The 27,071-nt window shown below is 47.1% G+C and overlaps 1 protein-coding gene across 1 annotated transcript in view; it reads right to left on the bottom strand.

Moving 5' to 3' along the window:
* Positions 1-26,450, bottom strand: part of LOC138293897 (galactosylceramide sulfotransferase-like) — a 41,764-nt gene extending 15,314 nt beyond the window's left edge. Inside the window, exon 1 of the mRNA XM_069233187.1 lies at positions 26,344-26,450. Coding sequence (XP_069089288.1) covers positions 26,344-26,450 — 107 coding nt within the window. The remainder of the gene's footprint in view (positions 1-26,343) is intronic.
* Between the last annotated feature and the right edge of the window lie 621 nt (positions 26,451-27,071).

Below are 27,071 nucleotides of genomic sequence, written 5' to 3'. Positions count from 1 at the left end.
TGGAATAGGAAACAGACGTTTGCAAATCACAAACATATATTTATGCCATTTGCAACGTGTAGATATTTTTCTCACTCTGGCCCTAGGTACTAACTCAAGTCACAAAAGGTGCTAAGTACGTGTAACATACTGGTTGCTACAGTCCTAGGTACCCTGTTTCACAGTAACATCCCAGTCTTTGTGGGTGGTGTGGGAAGAACAACCAACAATCCCATGTTCAATGCACACCCAGGAGTGTACAGAAAGTTCAACAAGTATGTGCCTTCACACACAACAACTACGAAGGGCTAGCAACACGTTGTAGTCAGCCCAACATTGTCACATCCCAGGTCCACACATGTCAAAATGATATCACTTAGCCCAACATAACATACTATTAGTGAGGCATGTTTAACAACACACACAGAGGAGGTAGAACACCCATTCACATGATTCAACTGAACACCTAGGCCATTGCACTCAAGTCACATACACTTCGAGTTCACCTTGTGGAAGTACATGGCCCTGGAAGATCCGACCTACAGTGTACACAGTCCATCCTCAACTAGGAAGAAACACTTGTCATCAAAGCCATGTGCCTAAGCTATCTGGGAGACTGTCAGTCTGATATGCAGACTCAGTTGATGGCAAGTCCCTGACCAAGTCTAACATTGACCAGTGTATTCCAAATGAGTCATACCATTCCCAATTGCCGCCCTAATTGAATGGGCTACAACCCCTCAATCTGAGAGATGACCAGGTGTTGCTTTACAGAAACATTATTCAAATTTGATATCACACTAAAACAACAAAGCCAATGAACGGCCAGCACATCAAATCATGAATTCTCTTGAACACACAGTAATCCATCATGCTTCATTACCAAACAATGTAAATAGCACTCAGGCGACACTCACTGTAGGTATCGGGGTCGTCAAAATGGGCCACCTCTCCCATGGTGTACGGGGCTGGTCCACCTGTAAAGCATGAAACAAAGATTATACTCAGACTGGGTGAACGGACAAATAATTTCTGTTACAATGACACTGTGTGAATATGACATGGTAATGATAGACTTTCACACATGCTCATCCTGCATGGATGACTTTGTATTCAACATTATCATTGGATGAGTCTCCTGCTCCAGTGTCACACCCTACTACACTCATGCAGTGGCCAGGACAGTCATGTGTCGTCCAAGTTAATCCTCCATTAGTATGCCCCAACAATAATGTTAACCATACATCTCAGCATGTGCATCCCAGAGAGACATTCCAAGACTGGTTCCATGAGGACTGCATGACCACTCACAATCAAACAGGCTATGTGGACAGGTTCAACACACAGCAACCAGACACACATGTGACATATGTGTGAACAACATGACTAACTTCATGTGACGTGAAGGCAACACACATGTATAGCATCATCATGTGTTTCCAATTTTCTGTCTAGCTATGGCGTCTGCATATGTAGGTATGTTGTTTCTACATGACGTACTCACTGGCCATTTTGACCAGTGGAGTACAAATAGAGCAGTTCACGTGTTGCCTTTCTGACACAAATGCAACTCTACATTACATGCAGCTACAGGCATCTGGTATGTGTTGCAAAAATGAGCCATCGGACTGGTAGCATAGGTCTTCATACACATTCTGCAACAAATACACATTAGGACACATATGTATACCTTGGTAGCGCAGCATTTGCAACATTTTGTGACGCAGAGAGGGGGCGACTTAGCAAAATACAAATAGATGTTGGATTTTAATGCTGTTATTGCGTGTACATGTGTTGCAAAATATGGGGATTTATGTGTATAACCATGGGCCTAGGTTTCCCTAGCATTACACACAGTCAGCTACTTATTTTGCAGATTGGCTAACAATCATCACATGTTCACACACAGATTTCTATCATTCCCATTTAATAGATTTTTACTCACCAACATGGCCACCAATCCGGAGTCCCAGGTGGTCCAGCAGGTCCTGTTCCCTGGTGATCAGATCTGCCCAGCGGTGCTTGAGTTGGTGTACATTTCTCATACTCCCGTAGACCCGGACCAGGTGATGGCGCACCTTCTCCCACTGGATTTTCCTCGCCTCCGTGTGATACCCCTGTATCACACGGCCCCCAGCTTCCAGCATTAGTGGGAGGAAATGGCTTACTAGCCATAGGAACCCCCCCAATTCGTCTTCACCCATCCTGGACAGGCGAGGCCTACCTGACATATTGAGAGGACTAATGCTGGACAAAATAAATATGAAAGTAAAAGTGGGAAATGGGGAAAGGTAGAGGTGTGAAAGAAAAAGAAGAAGGAGAAAAATAGCCCAACTAACCCCCCAAACTATGCTACCCACAACAGGCTCCCACTGACAATACAAACTATCACAGGTATAGACAAAATAACACTAAACAGACTGAGACAATGTTATACAACAATAATAGATTGACACTAAGACAAAATACAAGGCACACAGGACACAAAAGCAGTAAAACACAGGACAACACCTTTCACACAACCACACAGTCTAGATAAATCTGAGACTGCAAAGTGAAAGTGAAAGTTAACTCCCAGTACAGATTTTGTAAACAGGATATCCTATTACATCACTTCCTGCAGAAATTGGCCGCCGTTTTTATTTTCCCGTTTTGCGTCATATTTTCACGCATACACAGTTGTGCGTCATTTTGTTTTGACGCATTACAGTGCACATGATGCGGAGTGAAAAAATATGATATGAATATTAATATTTTATAATGTACATGAGATGACCAACATATTGTCCATGTAGCGTCAATTTTACCACGCATACAGCATGGGCGTCATTTTTTTTACACGTACAGTAGTGCACATGATGCGGAGTGAAAAAATATGATATGAATATTAATATTTTATAATGTACATGAGATGACCAACATATTGTCCATGTAGCGTCAATTTTACCACGCATACAGCATGGGCGTCATTTTTTTTACACGTACAGTAGTGCACATGATGCGGAGTGAAAAAATATGATATGAATATTAATATTTTATAATGTACATGAGATGACCAACATATTGTCCATGTAGCGTCAATTTTACCACGCATACAGCATGGGCGTCATTTTTTTTACACGTACAGTAGTGCACATGATGCGGAGTGAAAAAATATGATATGAATATTAATATTTTATAATGTACATGAGATGACCAACATATTGTCCATGTAGCGTCAATTTTACCACGCATACAGCATGGGCGTCATTTTTTTTACACGTACAGTAGTGCACATGATGCAGAGTCAAAAATATTGTGGATGTAAATTATACTTTGAAGGCGAAATATTAAGACACTTTTGGATACATTTGTATTTGACTCTGCATTGTGTGCACACATGTACGTGAACAAATTATGACGGCCATGCTGTATGCGTAGAATATGGAGCAAATTTATCCTTATGTCTTCATGTTTTTAGCTTTGGAAAGGTGATTTGTCATGGTCAAACGGTGCGATGTGATACACATATGTGTTTGTATATGACACATGTCCGTTGTTTTATGTATAGAAGGCATTCACACTGTAATGTTTGGGATACGTTAACTAATGTATTGACCATATTTGACGACATATTTGGTGTAATTGCTGATGGCTATTTTGAAATGATGGATGGGATACCATTATGTATTCCGTCTCCAAAATGTGTCCACATTTATGATGGTGATGCTTTTATCTGTAGTCCTAACAGGGAGTGGGAGAGTCACTTTCAGTTTTTATGGGGCTGAGCATGTCCCATTATGATTTTGTGTTTCAGATTTGTGTTGGACTTGTGACATGGAGGCCACACATGTGCCTTATGCATGTGTTTAGTTCACAAGTACATGATTCTTGTATGTTTTGGGGGTGGTAGAGGTGGACTTAGGCCCCCAGCACCCTAGGATTTGACCATCCAGAATAGCTACTGTATCCATGGAGTATATTTATTATATCATGGCAAACCTGCAGCAGCGGGCTAATGTAAGGCCATATGGTATGAATGACTGTTGACCATTTATTGATCTCATTAGCCCATTTGACGTTTGCAGTAATGATGAATTGGAGCAAACTTGCATACCATTTTCCTATGACTATGTTTGCAAGACTCTCAGCGTTCCCGATGTGATAATGAGAAGAATATTTTGGTTGTCTGTGTCCCTTTCTGCATAAACTGGTTTAGTGTCATGTTACAATCTTCCTGCTAGGTTCAGACTGGGACACAACTGTGATGGTCTACTTTCAAATATTAGATTGATTGTATGACATATGTGTACATGTGTGTGGGAATGTGGATCCACTATCACCTGTCTGGGTGTATGTTGTCACTGTAACTTCAAGGTCTCCTCCTGAGTTAGTGGCAGCTGATGTTGTAGCTATTGTGTATTGCTCATATCACACACTTGAGAGAAGCCATTGATGACATGGTCACGTACACATGGATGGTCCCACCCAGTCTCTGAACACGTGTAATGTGACTTTCAAATGATCTCCAATTTTGGGCTGGATGAGAGACTGTTTCAGTTGTTTGGATCCGGCATGTGTAATTGTCACATTTGTACTCTTGTTGGGCTCTGTGTATGGTAATGTATCATGTCACATCCTACCCTCTGTGCATACAGTTGTGATGTTTATTTTTGGTGTGATGAATTTTAATGGCATTCTTGATCAATGAGACGACATTCATCTTCAGCTATTTCAAACTAAAGGTGGTCAGAAATGAATAGGCCAAAGCATGATGTGGTGTTTGTTATCTGTGTTTATTTACAAGTGTGGAATACAAGTGATTATAATAACTTAAGTAAAAAAATTGTTCACAAGCTGTTGGCGCCTACGCACTCCTGCTGCCGTGTTAGGTTGTTCCCCCTCCTGTTGCAGACCAGCATCCTCCTCATCATCATCCTCAGGCATGTCTGGGTCCGGTTCAAGGAGGGGAATGTTCCTTTTTACACAAATATTGTGTAATATGGCACAAGTGAGTATGATCTTACAGACCATCTCTGGGGAGTATAGTAGGCTTCCGCCAGTGATGTCAAGGCAGCGGAACCTTGACTTTAGGATCCCAAAGGTCCGCTCCACAATGCTGCGTGTCCTCTTGTGGGCGTCATTGTATGCCCGCTCAGCAGCAGTATTTGGGTTCCCATATGGTGTCATTATCCAAGGCTGGATGCCATACCCCTGATCAGCTGAAAGAGAAACACAGAATGGTATCAATTAGATGTAGGAGGCACTGTTGTACGTATCTTTGATGGAAGTAGTTGTGTTGTGTTGTCTGTGACTATTTTGTGTACTAATGTGACAACCTATGGTTGTTGGTGGAAACTTTGGCATTGGTTTTTTTCCTTGGCTGAGAAAGTGTTTGTTGGCTAACTGTTTGTCAGCAGGATGTATCAGTTTCTCAAGTACAGTGTGCCCTCCCTTGCATTGTGACTTGTGACACAGGTGTCCGTGTGTCCTCACTGGGGGTGTGATGATAGTTCCATGCAGAGTTGAAACCTGAAAGTGTATTAGAAACGTTCAATTGAACATACCCAGGCCATCCCATCCCTTAAAACTTATGCATTGTATTAGTGTACAGGTTATTGTGAGACTTCCAATTTGCAAGGTGACATTTAGGCAACCACAGTCATGAATGTCTTCACACTAAGCTGTAGAGTAAATTCCAATGTGTGAGAGGTTCAATGGTGACTTGTGAAACATGGCTAGTGATGTGAGTACCTCAGTGTGTTCCTGTCTAGGTGTTGCTATTGTGGTGTATGGGTTGTTTATCCTAGAGGGTTTCTGTGCAGTGAGTATATAAGTAGATTTTTGTCCTTACCAACAAGTAGTCCATTGCCATACCGCCCATCCTGGAAGTGTTGGTTGATGGTGCTGTGACGGAAGATGAATGCGTCATGTACACTCCCAGGATATTTAGCCACAATGTTGCTGATCAGTCCTTGGTGATCGACTATGGCCTGCACGTTGATGGAATGTGTGTGCTTCCTGTTGCGGTAGAGGTGTTCACTCGCAGCAGGTGGCACAAGGCGTACGTGTGTGCAGTCGATTGCACCAAGGACGTGCGGAAAGCCACTGATGGCGTAGAACCCCTGTTTAGTTTCCTGCTGCTTCTGCACTGTGTTAGGGAAGCAGATGTGGCGGGGTGTCAGTCCAATGATGGCATCCAGTACTTTAGGCAGGAATGCGGAGAAAGATGGTTGTGAGATTCCACCAACCAGGGCACCAGTTGTCTGAAAGGAGCCACTTGCCAGCATGTGAAGTACGGTAAGCAGCTTTGTTTCTGTTGGGATAGTGCGTGGAGTCACTAAATTGGGGGCCAATTGCTGTTCAATATTTGTCAGCAGCTGCTGAATGGCCTGCCAGTTCAACCGGTACCTCTGGATGATGTCTCGTTCCCTGAGGCCATGCAGGGTTGTTCTTGGGCGGAATATCCTCTCCTGCCTTCTGCGCTGTCTTTGGGGTCCCTGCTGTTGTTGTTGTGGCTGCTGTTGTTGCTGCAGGGCTCTGCGTCTACGTGCACGCTGAAGAAAAATCACCTCCATGTCTCCCTGTTGCTGCTCTGCTGCTCTGCTGCTCTGTTGTTTGTTCTGTGTGTTCTGATTAAGTACAGGTGTGTTTGCCCCATTTTAACGCCTGCCCTGACCCAGACGTTAAAATTTCACGATATTCGTGCTTTGCGCCATTTTTTTGCGCCGCCTGCCGCGCTGGAGTGATTTTTGCCCTGAAGCATAAATACCACGCACCGCTATGTGCGTCTGTTTTTGGACGGGAACGCCTACCCTGCATGTCATTAACGCAGGGCGGGGTGCCGCTTCCAAAAACTGGTGCACATAGCGCCATTTTCCTGGTGCGCCGGATCGGGCGTCAGGGTTTAAATATGGGGCAACGTTTGCGCTGAAAGTGCGTCAAATTTTTTGACGCACATTCGGCGCAAACGGAGTATAAATATGCCCCAATTGTATTTTGCAAGTTTGCGTCGCTTTTGCGTCAAAAAATGACGCAAATGCGGTGCTAAAAAAGTATAAATATGGGCCTTATTTTCCTCCACCAGCCTCGTAGTGAAGTCCCTGGATGCTGCCTGTTTCTGGGATGCTACTCGCACAATGTGTGGGACATGGCCATCGAGCTCTTACCAGCCATTCCTGATGAATTCAGGAACTCATCCACTCAAATGTTCTAAGATAGACAGGATGTAGCTAAATAAGTTTTGAGGGCGGACCTGTACTTGACAATTGTGAGGGTCACGCGATGGAACCAGTGTCATGCTGTGATGCGCATTGCAGGATTTTCTGGTAACATGCAGGTGTCTTATGGATATGTCCTTTGATGGATTCATGCTTTTTTCACGCTGCACTGGAGTGCTTTCAGAACGTCACACAGCCCGCTCTAGATTTCCTCTTTCTGACCTGTCAGATCCATCAGCAATACTGGACATTTACAGAATATTCTCAGTGTCTCGCCTACCTCCAGGAGCAGCCATCACAACACATACATCAGACAGCACAACTTTGAATTGTTCATGAGTCTGCAGGGGCAGCAGAGACTGGGGCTCCATCATGAAAAACTGTCCAAGGTCCACCCTCCCCTATGTTATCCTGCATGACCGGTATGGGGCAGAGTTCATCTTCTTTTCCAAGCTGTCTTCTTTGCTTTAACTTTAGACCAGTGAGAGTTGCTATTCCTTTCACTTCCCCCGTTTTCCCGTGTACCACCTGTTTCCGTTCTGACTTCAGCATAACATGCCTCCATTTGGCACAGGAAGTCCAGCCTCTGCTGGCAACACACTGCCATACAGTGGGTCTCCGAGGTTGAGAAAGGCAGGGTGTTACTATTGCTATTTTTGGTGTCCAAGAGGATGGAGGAATCGGGCCAATTTTAGACCTTCGACTTCTGAGCCCCTTCCCTCAAGGACAAGATCAGGGTGTTGACCCTGATCCATGTTCTTTCTGCCCTGAATATTTCTCTCTTTGGTTAATGCTTTGTCTTTAATTTTTGGCGCATGATATCAGACAACGGGTAGGTGGCAGCAGCCACATAAAAACTCAGCTTGTTCTGGGTTTGAGGGTCCAAGAGGACCAGAAGGAGAGCTACATGTCTGCTTGAGCCTGGTTTGAGTCGTCAGTAGCCCCTTCACCTCTAGTGGACCATACTTTGTAATAAAACGTGCTACACTCTGGCTAAAAAGGAGCTTCCTGAGGGCCTTTGTGCTCTTTAAACTACAGCCACGTCTGCCCCTAAGGTGCTGGTGAGAGGTCCGGATGTGTTCCTCTTTTAGGGCCCCTCTGAAATTCATACACATTCATATAAAAAAATATTAACTAGGTCGATTTCTTTAGCCATACAATCGCATCTCTAAAGAAATTGATGCATTTAAGTCTGGGCTGTCTGCCACAGGTTGCCTGCCCCACCTCGCTTTGAAGCACAAGCGGGAAACCAGGCAGTATATCAATTTTCTACACTGTGACGCAGGGCTGACTCCTCTAAAGCCACTCATTTCCATTGTGGTCTATGGATGATCTTAGGCGCCGGAGTCTTCATCCCTGAATGAGGGATAGCCATCTGTCATTCACAGACATAGATCCCACCCTTTCCCCATTCTCATGCAGTAGGAGTAAGACTCTTTACATCAAGAGTAATGATTTGTATGGCGGTGTGCATGACATTGGGGTGGGGCACTTGTGGTAAACTATCCTATAGATAGTTGAGAGGCCGTAGTTGCCATAACAGCTGTTGACTCAGACTGTGAATGTACCCATAAATAAACATCAGTTAGACAATTTATAGCTACGCTCTGCGAGTTCCCCCACGTACAAACCCAAAAGTTAAAAGGGAACAACAGGAACAACATCATTTTTAGAACAAAGGCGCTATTGACCAAACAGTCCCAATGGGAGGACGTAGTCGGGTGTGTAAGGTGGCATAAGATGCCCGCTCTCCGCCCCCCCCATTGCCCAACCCACCCATCCCAATCAATGAAGTCAGACAGAGGCCTGACGAAGATCAGGTATTATCTGCTCCAGCAGAGTCACCAGACAGCATCTCTCCGATGCAATGGTCTCCGGATAGGCCCTCAGTCCCTCAATCAAGACCCTGGGGCCCCCAGTTTGTGTGCTGTCTGCAGGCTTTCTATTCTCAATGACTGGCCTCTGAGTCAGTAGATAGGAAGTCACCTATGTTGAGCACCTGGTTGGCCTCCTTAAGGGAGCATAGTTGGTGGAGTTTGTCATCTAGACGGAAAATCACTCAGAATGGATGCCCCCAAAAGTACGGGATGCCCTTTCTCCATAAGTGGGTAGTAACTAGCCAGAAGTCCCAGCGTTTCTGTAATGTTGAGGCAGCAAGATCTTGATATAACTTTGTTTTGTGCCCCATATACTGGACGTGGTGGCAATCTCTGGCGCTGGGGAGGATGCGTTCCTTAAGTTGAAAGTCATGAACGTGCACCAATATGTCCCTGGGGGTGTTGTGTTCAGCCTCAGTGGACCCACCTTGTGTGCCCTGTCAACCTGACTGTCCATTGTTGATGGTGTTTCCAAACAAGAACTGAAAAGCACCCGTACATACTGTTCCAGATCCGTGCCTTCGGCAGGTTTTGCTAGCATCTCTTTTAAGGTATGCTCCTTCTTTCCTCAGGGTAGAGGCCATGACTCATCATGTGAGATGGAGGCCACAGTGTCGATCCAAAATGCTCAATGCAGGTAGCTCGGCGCATAGGAGCAAGGCAGTGGTGGCACAAGCAGTGACTTTGTATCTGCTGAAACTGCTGTGAATCATTTGGAAAGCAGGTCGTAGTGGGCCCAGGCCTTGGTACAATTGAGCAGCAACACTTCCCCACACTCCAAAGCATTTCAACAGCGACCCACCAAGCTCTCAACCTCTGCAGCCGCCAGCAGTATTATCACTTCAGTGAGGGAGGCCAACAGACATGCCTCCAAGCTGACCCATGTGTGGAGTGTGTGTTTTGTGCCCTGCTAGCAGTGCTTTCAGTCTGCCGCTCAATCGTTCTCAGAAGTCCTGAAGTGCCTAGCACTGTCTCAAATGGACTGCGCTGTGGGCTATAATGTTGCAGCCCCTGAGGCCACTTCGACATCAAGAACATGTGGCAGCACTGTGGTGCAATGTGTTGATAGGCTTGAGCTTAGGGCTACCAGGGGGATGTGCATAACCGGAGGCATCTCAACCGGATAAGGATCGCAGATGAGGGCTTCCGCTGTGGGCTAGGTTGTCGTGCCGGTGTTCAGGTGCGTTCCAGTGCAGGTGGTGGAAGCGATGCATGCTCCATTACCTCAGGCCCCTCTCTCAGTAGGGCTAGGTCCGCTCATGCAGCGGTTAGTGCCTGGTTGTCTCAGGGAGTGGCCCCACACCGGGATTGAGCTTGCTGGAGGCATGCTGTCTGCTCGCCCTCTGGATGGAGTTGGGTGGGAAAGCTCGGTTCCCTTGGTGACCTTCAACCTAGAGACACTGCGGGTGGTGTCTTCCCTCTGGGGATCAGGAATTATGCAGCACAGAGGTGACTCTCCGTGGGCCCAAGCCCCAGGGCGGGTGGTGAGCCCCACAACACCACAGTGCTATCTAGGCCCAAAGACTGTGTCGTCCATGGGTGCACGAAAACGCGAAGCCTCTCATGGGCCCACGGAGGCCTCACAGTGATTGCCCAGTGACGAGATATGCCACACCTGACAGACTGCTCCGAGGCTGGGAGTTCTTTACTGCCGTGTCCACTCCCCCCCTCACCCACCATCTGGTATTCCCACACTCACCAAGGGCAGCTTTGGTAGGTCGAGTGGGGGGTGGAGCGACACCCAGTCCACAAGAGTCTTCAAAGTCTCTCGGTTGGGGCCCTCACCTCCGTTTCAGGCCCTTGAAGCCACCATGTTGTACAGGGTGGGCTATCCCTCCTGTGTTCAACACAGGTCGGTCTTGTGTGGGGTCTTCCGAGCCCCTCTATGGTCACTCCTCCAATTCCGATAATCAAATGTGCTCCTGTGGCTCTCCACATCTATAGTGCAGTGGAACCGGGTCAGGCCGGCAGCGGGGACAGAGAGGCATGTCTCACCTGTCGGCCATCTTGGCCACACACCCCATACAGATATCTTATGACACCTTATGAAAGTGTCCCTGCTCCATTGAGAACCAGGTGACCCATTACATACTTTGTCAGTAGCTTAAAGACCTTCATCATCTACTTAAGCAACCAGCCCACAAGCCATTTCAACCTTAAACATCATTCTTACAGTTCATATTAATAACTTGGGGTTCCCCTTGTAGGAAACTGGGTTTTTGTTGCAGTAGTCCCCTCACTGGTATTTGATGCAACTTTGACTGGAGTGCAGTGGGTTCCTGCTAACTAGGTCCCCAGTGTCAGTGTTACTTCCCCCAAAAACAAGACAAGTGGTCACTTGATCCCTAAGTGACCAGACCTTTAGCATCTCTGTAAGTCCCTAGTAAGTGGTACGTCTGGTACCTAAGTCATAGGTACGAAAGACTGTCCCTAAGACCTACTGCATATCTTGTGCCACTAGGGCACCCAGCACCAAACTCCTACAGACTGCTACTGTAGGCTGCATCACAAGGTGATCTAAAAGTGAAAACACAACATGACACACGTGTACTATGTCCCCCTAACACTGCCTGTAATATTTGTACGTCACCCCAACAGCAGGCCGTACAACCCTAAGGCGGGGTAAACTATATTACATATGAGGACATATCTGCCTGAGCAGATATGCCCGTGCTGGCCAGTCCAATTACTGACAGCACAAGTGAACAGGGAAGCCATCTTAAGGTACGTACTGGGCACTGGTCAAAATGAGTCTTCCAGCTACATAATGGCTTCACTGAAACGTATGGTGTAAGGTATTGAACACCTTGTATGAATAAACCCACTCTGATTTGTCTGCTTCTAACAGTGCAGGCCCCCTCTACCGTGAGTGCCTCCGGTGACAGAAACTCAATGCCTCAGGACACCTGTACCTGGTCACCTCAGCCCGAGGAGAGGAGGACCAAAGATGTCCCCACGTGCCCAAGCATTGTAAGACCTGAGCACACGTGTTCATTCAGCCGGATTGGCACTGCAATCCCAGCCTATAGCGTTTTTCCGTAGGCCCCCTTCAACCGCGAGTGACTCCAGCACTGGATCCGACGCTAAAAGACTTCACTACACCCGAGCCCCATATCCCAAGGAGAAGTGGACCAAGGGTCCCCCTCTGTAGCCAGAGGACTTCAAGGGTCGAGCCCCCTGTGGGTTCCCTCAGACTGGCCCCCCCTAGTCTCAACTTGCAGCCTCTTCCCAACCAGACCGTTCCCTATTGAAGTGAATAGGACACCCAGCTCCATAACTCACCTCTGCACCTGGACAGCCCACAGCCTCCTGAGGTAACCTATTGGCGTGGACCTTGCCGCATACTCACCTTAAGTCCCGGAGAACAGTCCCGTAAGTCGCTGTTAAGTGCCTGAATGCAGTACATGCTTTTCCTCCATAGGATAGATAGCATTATTGCACCCACAAATTGCACTGTTTACTTTTGAAAACTGTAAAAAATCATAACTTGTTGTCCTCACCTGAATCTGATGATTTTGTATCTAAATTCATATAAAAGTATGTTATTCTTACAAATTGGTGTTGGATTTCTTTATGGTGTGTGCCTCTCTTACTGCCTTTGTGTGTGCAATACATACTTAGCACTACCCTCTGATATATATAAAGAGCCAGCTTCCTACATCCCTCTACCAAGAACTGGGTGGACAGTGGAAGCTGTCTGAGAAAGGACAAGCTAATATTTTTAAGACAAGATTAGTACTTTTCCAAATTATTTAAAGCAATGTTTCAGAGGTAATTCGGGTTTATTTGAGGGCATTTATTGTCAAGTCAAGGATTTCATTGATTAAATATAAAATGAGATAAAATTAAATGAAACCAAATCACCAGAGACAAACTGTAGAACCAAGTGTACAAATAAAAAAGCATTTAAAACAATTTCAAAAAGGATTAAAAAAAAAAATACATTATAGCCTGAAAATTCATTTAGGGAAGAACTCATAAGTCTTAGCATTTCATTTATACTTGTTATGCTGAATTTAAGATATAGCAGAAATGTATAACCATGGTGCGATGCTGAAAGTGCAGGCCGGAATTCAAGCATATGCCTTCAGTCCTGAATTCCCCCGACACAAATCACACAATCCTGTGGAATTATAGCCACGACTTTTTATAGGAATTGAAAGGAAATACCCCTAGCCTAAGCAACAGTAGACTGCCTAAGGCAATGTTCTAGGTTAAAAGTTAAGGCCCATATTTATACTTTTTTAGTGCCGCATTTGCGCCATTTTCTGATGCAAAAATGGCGCAAACGTACAAAATACAATTGGGGCATATTTATACTCTGTTTGCGCCGAATGTGCGTCAAAATTTTTGACGCACATTCGGCGCAAACACTGCCCCATATTTATACTTTGACGTCCGACCCGCGGGCGTCAAAGTTCCACCATGTGCGTCATTTTTTAGAAGGGGGAACCAGCCTTGCGTTAATTATATGCAAGGTAGGCGTTCCCTTCCAAAAAATGACTTTAAGGCCTGTGCCCCATATTTATACTCTGACGTCATTTTGACGCACACGAGGGGGCAGGCCTTAAAAAACGGCTGTAAGGAAATGCCTCCTTGGCATGGTTGCCCCCTGACTTTTTGCCTTTGCTGATGCTATGTTTACAATTGAAAGTGTGCTGAGGCCTGCTAACCAGGCCCCAGCACCAGTGTTCTTTCCCTAACCTGTACTTTTGTATCCACAATTGGCAGACCCTGGCATCCAGATAAGTCCCTTGTAATTGGTACTTCTAGTACCAAGGGCCCTGATGCCAAGGAAGGTCTCTAAGGGCTGCAGCATGTCTTATGCCACCCTGGAGACCTCTCACTCAGCACAGACACACTGCTTGCCAGCTTGTGTGTGCTAGTGAGGACAAAACGAGTAAGTCGACATGGCACTCCCCTCAGGGTGCCATGCCAGCCTCTCACTGCCTATGCAGTATAGGTAAGACACCCCTCTAGCAGGCCTTACAGCCCTAAGGCAGGGTGCACTATACCATAGGTGAGGGTACCAGTGCATGAGCATGGTACCCCTACAGTGTCTAAACAAAACCTTAGACATTGTAAGTGCAGGGTAGCCATAAGAGTATATGGTCTGGGAGTCTGTCAAACACGAACTCCACAGCACCATAATGGCTACACTGAAAACTGGGAAGTTTGGTATCAAACTTCTCAGCACAATAAATGCACACTGATGCCAGTGTACATTTTATTGTAAAATACACCACAGAGGGCACCTTAGAGGTGCCCCCTGAAACTTAACCGACTGTCTGTGTAGGCTGACTAGTTCCAGCAGCCTGCCACACCAGAGACATGTTGCTGGCCCCATGGGGAGAGTGCCTTTGTCACTCTGAGGCCAGTAACAAAGCCTGCAATGGGTGGAGATGCTAACACCTCCCCCAGGCAGGAGCTGTGACACCTGGCGGTGAGCCTCAAAGGCTCACCCCTTTGTCACAGCCCAGCAGGGCACTCCAGCTTAGTGGAGTTGCCCGCCCCCTCCGGCCACGGCCCCCACTTTTGGCGGCAAGGCTGGAGGGAACAAAGAAAGAAACAAGGAGGAGTCACTGGCCAGTCAGGACAGCCCCTAAGGTGTCCTGAGCTGAGGTGACTCTGACTTTTAGAAATCCTCCATCTTGCAGATGGAGGATTCCCCCAATAGGGTTAGGATTGTGACCCCCTCCCCTTGGGAGGAGGCACAAAGAGGGTGTACCCACCCTCAGGCCTAGTAGCCATTGGCTACTAACCCCCCAGACCTAAACACGCCCTTAAATTTAGTATTTAAGGGCTACCCTGGACCCTAGAAAATTAGATTCCTGCAACTACAAGAAGAAGGACTGCCTAGCTGAAAACCCCTGCAGCGGAAGACCAGAAGACGACAACTGCCTTGGCTCCAGAAACTCACCGGCTTGTCTCCTGCCTTCCAAAGATCCTGCTCCAGCGACGCCTTCCAAAGGGACCAGCGACCTCGACATCCTCTGAGGACTGCCCCTGCTTCGAAAAGACAAGAAACTCCCGAGGACAGCGGACCTGCTCCAAGAAAGGCTGCAACTTTGTTTCCAGCAGCCTTGAAAGAACCCTGCAAGCTCCCCGCAAGAAGCGTGAGACTTGCAACACTGCACCCGGCGACCCCGACTCGGCTGGTGGAGATCCAACACCTCAGGAGGGACCCCAGGACTACTCTGATACTGTGAGTACCAAAACCTGTCCCCCCTGAGCCCCCACAGCGCCGCCTGCAGAGGGAATCCCGAGGCTTCCCCTGACCGCGACTCTTTGAATCCTAAGTCCCGACGCCTGGGAGAGACCCTGCACCCGCAGCCCCCAGGACCTGAAGGACCGGACTTTCACTGGAGAAGTGATCCCCAGGAGTCCCTCTCCCTTGCCCAAGTGGAGGTTTCCCCGAGGAACCCCCCCCTTGCCTGCCTGCAGCGCTGAAGAGATCCCGAGATCTCTCATAGACTAACATTGCGAACCCGACGCTTGTTTCTACACTGCACCCGGCCGCCCCCGCGCCGCTGAGGGTGAAATTTCTGTGTGGGCTTGTGTCCCCCCCGGTGCCCTACAAAACCCCCCTGGTCTGCCCTCCGAAGACGCGGGTACTTACCTGCAAGCAGACCGGAACCGGGGCACCCCCTTCTCTCCATTCTAGCCTATGTGTTTTGGGCACCACTTTGAACTCTGCACCTGACCGGCCCTGAGCTGCTGGTGTGGTGACTTTGGGGTTGCTCTGAACCCCCAACGGTGGGCTACCTTGGAACAAGAACTGAACCCTGTAAGTGTCTTACTTACCTGGTAAAACTAACAAAAACTTACCTCCCCCAGGAACTGTGAAAATTGCACTGTGTCCACTTTTAAAACAGCTATTTGTCAATAACTCGAAAAGTATACATGCAATTTTTATGATTTGAAGTTCCTAAAGTACTTACCTGCGATACCTTTCGAATGAGATATTACATGTAGAATTTGAACCTGTGGTTCTTAAAATAAACTAAGAAAACATATTTTTCCTATAACAAAACCTATTGGCTGGATTTGTCTCTGAGTGTGTGTACCTCATTTATTGTCTATGTGTATGTACAACAAATGCTTAACACTACTCCTTGGATAAGCCTACTGCTCGACCACACTACCACAAAATAGAGCATTAGTATTATCTCTTTTTACCACTATTTTACCTCTAAGGGGAACCCTTGGACTCTGGGCATGCTATTCCTTACTTTGAAATAGCACATACAGAGCCAACTTCCTACATTGGTGGATCAGCGGTGGGGTACAAGACTTTGCATTTGCTGGACTACTCAGCCAATACCTGATCACACGACAAATTCCAAAATTGTCATTAGAAATTGATTTTTTGCAATTTGAAAAGTTTTCTAAATTCTTAAAAGACCTGCTAGGGCCTTGTGTTAGATCCTGTTTAGCATTTCTTTTAGAGTTTAAAAGTTTGTAAAAGTTTGAATTAGATTCTAGAACCAGTTTTAGATTCCTAAAAAGTATTCCAACTTTTAGAAGCAAAATGTCTAGCACAGATGTGACTGTGGTGGAACTCGACACCACACCTTACCTCCATCTTAAAATGAGGGAGCTAAGGTCACTCTGTAAAATAAAGAAAATAACAATGGTCCCCAAACCTACCAAAATACAGCTCCAGGAGCTTTTGGCAGAGTTTGAAAAGGCCAACCCCTCTGAGGGTGGCAACTCAGAGGAAGAGGATAGTGACTTGGAGGAAAATTCCCCCCTACCAGTCCTATCTAGGGAGAACAGGGTCCCTCAAACCCTGACTCCAAAAATAATAGTCAGAGATGCTGGTTCCCTCACAGGAGAGACCAACACCTCTGAAATCACTGAGGATAACTCCAGTGAAGAGGACATCCAGTTAGCCAGGATGGCCAAAAGATTGGCTTTGGAAAGACAGATCCTAGCCATAGAGAGGGAAAGACAAGAGATGGGCCTAGGACCCATCAATGGTGGCAGCAACATAAATAGGGTCAGAGATTCTCCTGACATGTTGAAAATCCCTAAAGGGATTGTAACTAAATATGAAGATGGTGATGACATCACCAAATGGTTCACAGCTTTTGAGAGGGCTTGTGTAACCAGAAAAGTGAACAGATCTCACTGGGGTGCTCTCCTTTGGGAAATGTTCACAGGAAAGTGTAGGGATAGACTCCTCACACTCTCTGGACAAGATGCAGAATCTTATGACCTCATGAAGGGTACCCTGATTGAGGGCTTTGGATTCTCCACTGAGGAGTATAGGATTAGATTCAGGGGGGCTCAAAAATCCTCGAGCCAGACCTGGGTTGACTTTGTAGACTACTCAGTGAAAACACTAGATGGTTGGATTCAAGGCAGTGGTGTAAGTAATTATGATGGGCTGTACAATTTATTTGTGAAAGAACACCTATTAAGTAATTGTTTCAATGATAAACTGCATCAGCATCTGGTAGACCTAGGACCAATTTCTCCCCAAGAATTGGGAAAGAAGGCGGACCATTGGGTCAAGACAAGGGTGTCCAAGACTTCAACAGGGGGTGACCAAAAGAAAGGGGTCACAAAGACTCCCCAGGGGAAGGGTGATGAGACAACCAAAACTAAAAATAGTAAAGAGTCTTCTACAGGCCCCCAAAAACCTGCACAGGAGGGTGGGCCCAGAGCCTCTTCACAAAACAATGGGTACAAGGGTAAAAACTTTGATCCCAAAAAGGCCTGGTGTCATAGCTGTAAACAGCATGGACACCAAACTGGAGACAAGGCCTGTCCCAAGAAAGGTTCCACTCCAAACTCCCATCCAGGTAACACTGGTATGGCTAGTCTCCAAGTGGGATCAACAGTGTGCCCAGAGCAAATCAGGGTCCACACTGAAGCTACTCTAGTTTCTGAGGGTGGGGTGGATTTAGCCACACTAGCTGTCTGGCCGCCTAACATGCAAAAATACAGACAGCAACTCTTAATTAATGGGACTAGAATAGAGGGCCTGAGGGATACAGGTGCCAGTGTCACCATGGCGACAGAGAAACTGGTTTCCCCTGGCCAATACCTGACTGGAAAAACTTACACAGTCACCAACGCTGACAATCAGAGAAAAGTACATCCCATGGCAATGGTTACTTTAGAATGGGGAGGGGTCAATGGCCTGAAACAGGTGGTGGTCTCCTCAAATATCCCAGTGGACTGTCTGCTTGGAAATGACCTGGAGTCCTCAGCATGGGCTGAGGTAGAACTAAAAACCCATGCAACAATGCTGGGTATCCCTGAACTGGTGTGTGTGAAAACAAGAGCACAGTGCAAGGCACAGGGTGAACAAGTAGAGCTGGAGTCTGGAAGAATGGCCCAGCCTACCAAGAGAACAGGAAAGTCAGTTGGGAAACCAACTGCAACACAGCAAAAGAAAGGGAACCTCTCTTCTCAGGAAGATGTTCTGCCCTCTGAGGGAACTGAGCCTTTGGGGCTTGAACCTTATCAGGTTGAGCTCTTAGGCCCAGGGGGACCCTCAAGGGAGGAGCTGTGTAAGGGACAAGAAACCTGTCCCTCTCTTGAAGGCCTTAGGCAGCAAGCTGCTGAAGAGTCCAAGGGCAAGAAAAATGGAACACATAGGGTCTATTGGGAAGATGGACTCCTGTACACTGAGGCCAGAGACCCCAAACCTGGTGCCACTAGGAGAGTGGTAGTGCCTCAGCTGTTCAGAGAGTTCATCCTAACATTGGCCCATGACATTCCCCTTGCTGGACATTTGGGACAAACCAAGACGTGGGAGAGGCTAGTCAACCACTTCTACTGGCCCAATATGTCCAACATGGTTAAGGAGTTTTGCCTCTCCTGCCCCACCTGTCAAGCCAGTGGTAAGACAGGTGGGCACCCAAAGGCCCCCCTCATTCCACTTCCAGTGGTGGGGGTCCCCTTTGAAAGAGTGGGTGTGGACATAGTTGGTCCACTGGAACCTCCCACAGCCTCAGGAAATATGTATATCCTGGTAGTAGTGGATCATGCTACCAGGTATCCTGAAGCTATTCCCCTTAGGTCGACTACTGCCCCTGCAGTAGCCAAGGCCCTCATTGGTATCTTTACCAGAGTGGGTTTCCCTAAGGAGGTGGTGTCTGACAGAGGTACCAACTTCATGTCAGCATACCTAAAACACATGTGGAATGAGTGTGGAGTGACTTACAAATTCACTACACCATACCATCCACAAACTAATGGCTTGATCATGGGGCTCCCAGAAAAACTCAAAAGGAGATGGGATGTCCTCTTGCCATGTCTGCTTTTCGCTTACAGAGAGGTGCCACAGAAGGGAGTAGGATTCTCACCCTTTGAACTTCTGTTTGGTCATCCTGTATGGGGACCACTTGCTCTTGTTAAAGAAGGCTGGGAGAGACCTCTCCATGAGCCTAAACAAGACATAGTGGACTATGTACTTGGCCTTCGCTCTAGAATGGCAGAGTACATGGAAAAGGCAACCAAAAACCTTGAGGCCAGCCAACAGCTCCAGAAGTTTTGGTATGACCAAAAGGCTGCACTGGTTGAGTTCCAACCAGGGCAGAAAGTCTGGGTTCTGGAGCCTGTGGCTCCCAGGGCACTCCAGGGCAAATGGAGTGGCCCTTACCCAGTGCTAGAAAGGAAGAGTCAGGTCACCTACTTGGTGGACCTGGGCACAAGCAGGAGCCCCAAGAGGGTGATCCATGTGAACCGCCTTAAACTCTTCCATGACAGGGCTGATGTGAGTCTGTTGATGGTAACAGATGAGGATCAGGAGGCAGAGAGTGAACCTCTCCCTGATCTTCTGTCATCAGACCCAAAAGATGGCACAGTAGATGGAGTGATCTACTCAGACACCCTCTCTGGCCAACAGCAAGCTGATTGTAGGAGAGTCCTACAACAGTTTCCTGACCTCTTCTCCTTAACCCCTGGTCAGACACACCTGTGTACCCATGATGTGGACACAGGAGACAGCATGCCTGTCAAAAACAAAATCTTTAGACAGTCTGACCATGTTAAGGAAAGCATCAAGGTGGAAGTCCACAAGATGCTGGAATTGGGAGTAATTGAGCGCTCTGACAGCCCCTGGGCTAGCCCAGTGGTCTTAGTCCCCAAACCTCACACCAAAGATGGAAAGAAAGAGATGAGGTTTTGTGTGGACTACAGAGGGCTCAATTCTGTCACCAAGACAGATGCTCATCCAATTCCTAGAGCTGATGAGCTCATAGATAAATTAGGTGCTGCCAAATTCCTAAGTACCTTTGACTTGACAGCAGGGTACTGGCAAATAAAAATGGCACCTGGAGCAAAAGAGAAAACAGCATTCTCCACACCTGATGGGCATTATCAGTTTACTGTTATGCCCTTTGGTTTAAAGAATGCCCCTGCCACCTTCCAAAGGTTGGTGAATCAAGTCCTTGCTGGCTTGGAGTCCTTTAGCACAGCTTATCTTGATGATATTGCTGTCTTTAGCTCCACCTGGCAGGATCACCTGGTCCACCTGAAGAAGGTTTTGAAGGCTCTGCAATCTGCAGGCCTCTCTATCAAGGCATCCAAATGCCAGATAGGGCAGGGAACTGTGGTTTACTTGGGCCACCTTGTAGGTGGAGGCCAAGTTCAGCCACTCCAACCCAAGATCCAGACTATTCTGGACTGGGTAGCTCCAAAAACCCAGACTCAAGTCAGGGCATTCCTTGGCTTGACTGGGTATTACAGGAGGTTTGTGAAGGGATATGGATCCATTGTGACAGCCCTCACTGAACTCACCTCCAAGAAAATGCCCAAGAAAGTGAACTGGACTGTGGAATGCCAACAGGCCTTTGACACCCTGAAACAAGCAATGTGCTCAGCACCAGTTCTAAAAGCTCCAGATTATTCTAAGCAGTTCATTGTGCAGACTGATGCCTCTGAACATGGGATAGGGGCAGTTTTGTCCTAAACAAATGATGATGGCCTTGACCAGCCTGTTGCTTTCATTAGCAGGAGGTTACTCCCCAGGGAGCAGCGTTGGAGTGCCATTGAGAGGGAGGCCTTTGCTGTGGTTTGGTCCCTGAAGAAGCTGAGACCATACCTCTTTGGGACTCACTTCCTAGTTCAAACTGACCACAGACCTCTCAAATGGCTGATGCAAATGAAAGGTGAAAATCCTAAACTGTTGAGGTGGTCCATCTCCCTACAGGGAATGGACTTTATAGTGGAACACAGACCTGGGACTGCCCATGCCAATGCAGATGGCCTTTCCAGGTTCTTCCACTTAGAAAATGAAGACTCTCTTGGGAAAGGTTAGTCTCATCCTCTTTCGTTTGGGGGGGGGTTGTGTAAGGAAATGCCTCCTTGGCATGGTTGCCCCCTGACTTTTTGCCTTTGCTGATGCTATGTTTACAATTGAAAGTGTGCTGAGGCCTGCTAACCAGGCCCCAGCACCAGTGTTCTTTCCCTAACCTGTACTTTTGTATCCACAATTGGCAGACCCTGGCATCCAGATAAGTCCCTTGTAATTGGTACTTCTAGTACCAAGGGCCCTGATGCCAAGGAAGGTCTCTAAGGGCTGCAGCATGTCTTATGCCACCCTGGAGACCTCTCACTCAGCACAGACACACTGCTTGCCAGCTTGTGTGTGCTAGTGAGGACAAAACGAGTAAGTCGACATGGCACTCCCCTCAGGGTGCCATGCCAGCCTCTCACTGCCTATGCAGTATAGGTAAGACACCCCTCTAGCAGGCCTTACAGACCTAAGGCAGGGTGCACTATACCATAGGTGAGGGTACCAGTGCATGAGCATGGTACCCCTACAGTGTCTAAACAAAACCTTAGACATTGTAAGTGCAGGGTAGCCATAAGAGTATATGGTCTGGGAGTCTGTCAAACACGAACTCCACAGCACCATAATGGCTACACTGAAAACTGGGAAGTTTGGTATCAAACTTCTCAGCACAATAAATGCACACTGATGCCAGTGTACATTTTATTGTAAAATACACCACAGAGGGCACCTTAGAGGTGCCCCCTGAAACTTAACCGACTGTCTGTGTAGGCTGACTAGTTCCAGCAGCCTGCCACACCAGAGACATGTTGCTGGCCCCATGGGGAGAGTACCTTTGTCACTCTGAGGCCAGTAACAAAGCTTGCACTGGGTGGAGATGCTAACACCTCCCCCAGGCAGGAGCTGTGACACCTGGCGGTGAGCCTCAAAGGCTCACCCCTTTGTCACAGCCCAGCAGGGCACTCCAGCTTAGTGGAGTTGCCCGCCCCCTCCGGCCACGGCCCCCACTTTTGGCGGCAAGGCTGGAGGGAACAAAGAAAGAAACAAGGAGGAGTCACTGGCCAGTCAGGACAGCCCCTAAGGTGTCCTGAGCTGAGGTGACTCTGACTTTTAGAAATCCTCCATCTTGCAGATGGAGGATTCCCCCAATAGGGTTAGGATTGTGACCCCCTCCCCTTGGGAGGAGGCACAAAGAGGGTGTACCCACCCTCAGGGCTAGTAGCCATTGGCTACTAACCCCCCAGACCTAAACACGCCCTTAAATTTAGTATTTAAGGGCTACCCTGGACCCTAGAAAATTAGATTCCTGCAACTACAAGAAGAAGGACTGCCTAGCTGAAAACCCCTGCAGCGGAAGACCAGAAGACGACAACTGCCTTGGCTCCAGAAACTCACCGGCCTGTCTCCTGCCTTCCAAAGATCCTGCTCCAGCGACGCCTTCCAAAGGGACCAGCGACCTCGACATCCTCTGAGGACTGCCCCTGCTTCGAAAAGACAAGAAACTCCCGAGGACAGCGGACCTGCTCCAAGAAAGGCTGCAACTTTGTTTCCAGCAGCCTTGAAAGAACCCTGCAAGCTCCCCGCAAGAAGCGTGAGACTTGCAACACTGCACCCGGCGACCCCGACTCGGCTGGTGGAGATCCAACACCTCAGGAGGGACCCCAGGACTACTCTGATACTGTGAGTACCAAAACCTGTCCCCCCTGAGCCCCCACAGCGCCGCCTGCAGAGGGAATCCCGAGGCTTCCCCTGACCGCGACTCTTTGAATCCTAAGTCCCGACGCCTGGGAGAGACCCTGCACCCGCAGCCCCCAGGACCTGAAGGACCGGACTTTCACTGGAGAAGTGATCCCCAGGAGTCCCTCTCCCTTGCCCAAGTGGAGGTTTCCCCGAGGAACCCCCCCCTTGCCTGCCTGCAGCGCTGAAGAGATCCCGAGATCTCTCATAGACTAACATTGCGAACCCGACGCTTGTTTCTACACTGCACCCGGCCGCCCCCGCGCCGCTGAGGGTGAAATTTCTGTGTGGGCTTGTGTCCCCCCCGGTGCCCTACAAAACCCCCCTGGTCTGCCCTCCGAAGACGCGGGTACTTACCTGCAAGCAGACCGGAACCGGGGCACCCCCTTCTCTCCATTCTAGCCTATGTGTTTTGGGCACCACTTTGAACTCTGCACCTGACCGGCCCTGAGCTGCTGGTGTGGTGACTTTGGGGTTGCTCTGAACCCCCAACGGTGGGCTACCTTGGAACAAGAACTGAACCCTGTAAGTGTCTTACTTACCTGGTAAAACTAACAAAAACTTACCTCCCCCAGGAACTGTGAAAATTGCACTGTGTCCACTTTTAAAACAGCTATTTGTCAATAACTCGAAAAGTATACATGCAATTTTTATGATTTGAAGTTCCTAAAGTACTTACCTGCGATACCTTTCGAATGAGATATTACATGTAGAATTTGAACCTGTGGTTCTTAAAATAAACTAAGAAAATATATTTTTCCTATAACAAAACCTATTGGCTGGATTTGTCTCTGAGTGTGTGTACCTCATTTATTGTCTATGTGTATGTACAACAAATGCTTAACACTACTCCTTGGATAAGCCTACTGCTCGACCACACTACCACAAAATAGAGCATTAGTATTATCTCTTTTTACCACTATTTTACCTCTAAGGGGAACCCTTGGACTCTGTGCATGCTATTCCTTACTTTGAAATAGCACATACAGAGCCAACTTCCTACAACGGCGCCCAGCCTGATGGGCGCCGTTTTTTAACGCCTGGGTCAGGGCAGGCGTTAAGGGACCTGTGGGCTCAGAAGGAGCCCAGAGATGCCCTCCCATGCCCCCAGGGACACCCCCTGCCACCCTTGCCCACCCCAGGAGGACACCCAAGGATGGAGGGACCCATCCCAGGGAAGTTAAGGTAAGTTCAGGTAAGTATTTTTTTTCGTATTTTTCTTGTGGCATAGGGGGGCCTGATTTGTGCCCTCCTACATGCCACTATGCCCAATGACCATGCCCAGGGGACATAAGTCCCCTGGGCATGGCCATTGGGCAAGGGGGCATGACTCCTGTCTTTGCTAAGACAGGAGTCATTTCAATGGGGGTTGGGCGTCAAAAAAAATGGCGCAAATCGGGTTGCCTCAGACCTGACTTGCCCCATTTTTTTACGCCCAAGCTCCATTTTCCCCTACGCCGGCGATGCCTGGTGTGAGTCATTTTTTTTTACGCACACCAGTCCGCAGCGCCGGCTAACGTCATCCAATTAATAAGGCGCCCGCATGGCGCTTTGGAATGGCGTTAAAATTTTTGACGCACAACTGCGTTGGCGCAGTTGTGCATCAAAAAGTATAAATATGGGCCAATTGTATTTTGTACGTTTGCGCCATTTTTGCATCAGAAAATGGCGCAAATCCGGCACTAAAAAAGTATAAATATGGGGCTAAATACTTTAGTACATACGTTTTGTCTCTAACCGCCAGCGGGAATTTGTACTTTTTTAGCTTCATGCACTGGTTAATGTCATTTAAGTGAGTTAGTATCTGGACTCTTTTCTTTTTTCTAAAGAGCTTAGTCCCATATTTATACTTTTTTAGCGCCGCATTTGTGTCATTTTTTTAAGCAAAAGCTGCGCAAACTTGCAAAATACAATTGTATTTTGTAAGTTTGTGCCGTTTTTGCGTCAAAAAGAGGCGCAAATGCGGCCCTAAAAAAGTATAAATACGGGCCTTAATTTGTGCATTTGGCCATTTATTGTCAGTATTATGGCATAGTGTATTTGGTTTAGAACGTATTTTCTTCCTAAACAGTGGAGATATATCAAGTATTTCATATATTAATAGTTTTATAAACGCATATACCACTCTATGCAACTGCTACCTGTGGTCTTGGGCCCATATTTATACTTTTTGACGCAAAACTGCGCTAACGACGCAATTCAGGCGCAAACGGAGTATAAATATGCCCCTTGGTCTGACGGAAAGGTGTAAATTAAGGAGTGTGTGTCTTGTTTGAACTCATAAGTACTTTGTAAGCTTAGCCTCTGTATTACCTACCATGTACAGAGGACTTACCAGAGGGCAGCTAACCTTTGTAAGGCATGTACATGTGAAATATGTGCAACATGTCCACTTGGCTTCTGAGTCGAATTTGACTGACAATCTCCTCCCAAGATGCAGGAAGGACAAAAAAATACTTTAAAATATATATATATATTCCGTCAGGTTGAATGCCCGGATTATTTGAACAACCTGTGAAACTTCACATTTAAACTATTTTCTTTGACAAATCATGTGTGGGCGGTTGGATATTTTTCAAAAGATATACTTCGGCAAAGTAAGCGGCTCACCTTGGGGGAATTTTGCACTCAGTCATAAAGTACTATAGTATTTCACAAATGCCCCTTCAGAACTGGTTTTGAAACCTGACAGCCTTGAAATATTATTTGGTTAAATGCATCATTTGGCTTCATTTTTTTCTAATTGGTCTACATGTGAAAAATACCTTTTGGGCATGAGAGGGTAACTAGTTGCAGGTTTTTTCAGGTTTTTGACACCCAATTTCTTTAAAAAAAAAAAATCACCATCCAGCACTAATTTGGGCTCAATCAGTTCATCCACAAGATTATAGTTCCGGTGAGCGCTGCACTGTCTGCTCAGAAGTGAATTATTTTTTATCCCTTTTTGGGAGAATCTTCCTCTATGCCACACTGTAGTATGCATCAGTATTTTAGAATTGTAGAGTTAACGGGAATAGCCCAGGTGGAAATTCACTTAACCAGCTACAAAGAGTTTTACTATAGTGAATTAAAAGCAAGGGGCATCGTAGTTGTTGGGAAAAATTAACAACGGAAACTAAATGATTTCAATAACCATATCCAAAATACTACTGGCATAGTGTCATTGTTTCCACAGTGCTTTGGTGGTTGTTCAAGGCCCACAAGAACCCTAGCTTATTCCAGCAGAAACACAGACTTAGTTTTGCCAGTAACTCTGTACTGCCTTCTGGTGGATGCATGACCAGGTGCAGGATCACACCTCTGCCAATCTCTCTTCAGGGCCCCTCTTGTTTCAATGTCTCCGGCCATGTCTTTTTTGCTGTTGCCCTCTGCCCCTTCTGAAACCTCGTTCATATGCCTTCCCATTGAGTCGGATCTGCAGAGGCCTCCACAGAGCAAATCTCCTTTTATCTTTACATTCTGTCTGAAGAGCCAGGGTTCACTCTTTCACACCACAACGTAAAGCAAACCTCCTTTCTTCTCTAAATCCTATCTGAAGGGCTTGGGTTCACTTTTTCACACCAGAATAACAGGATAACAGATTGGTTGACCCTGACACCATAGAAACTGATTGAGGTAAAACGTGCTGTATTATATTGACCTATCCTACGCTCCACGAAGAAAATACACCTATTTTTACTGTCTTTAGTTGTGGAGTTCCTAAAGAATTGTTTTTGAAATCTTGTTTTGTGTCTGATCCAGTAGCGTCACCAGTCAGTTAGCGCTGCCTTGTGCAGTTGGTAAAAATTGCTACGTGCTTCCAGTAACTGATGCCCCAGGTATTCCACCAGTGGAGTGTTGCCTCGTACATTACATTCATTCGTGACTGCTGGTTCATCCAATCAATGACGAGAGGTGACTCTTACTTTTATTGAGTTGCCTCTTGCAGTCGATGACCGGAGGCAGCTCATGAGACAGCTAGTGAGTGCTGTTTCCTGTAGGTGGGTAGTGAGCGGTGCCTTTTGTTGTCGGTAGAGTGCAGGACCT

The sequence above is a fragment of the Pleurodeles waltl genome, chromosome 4_2, assembly GCF_031143425.1.
Source record: "Pleurodeles waltl isolate 20211129_DDA chromosome 4_2, aPleWal1.hap1.20221129, whole genome shotgun sequence".
NCBI lineage: Eukaryota > Metazoa > Chordata > Amphibia > Caudata > Salamandridae > Pleurodeles > Pleurodeles waltl.
Note: the sequence above shows the minus strand (reverse complement) of the source record. Positions and strands in the feature narration are given on the sequence as shown.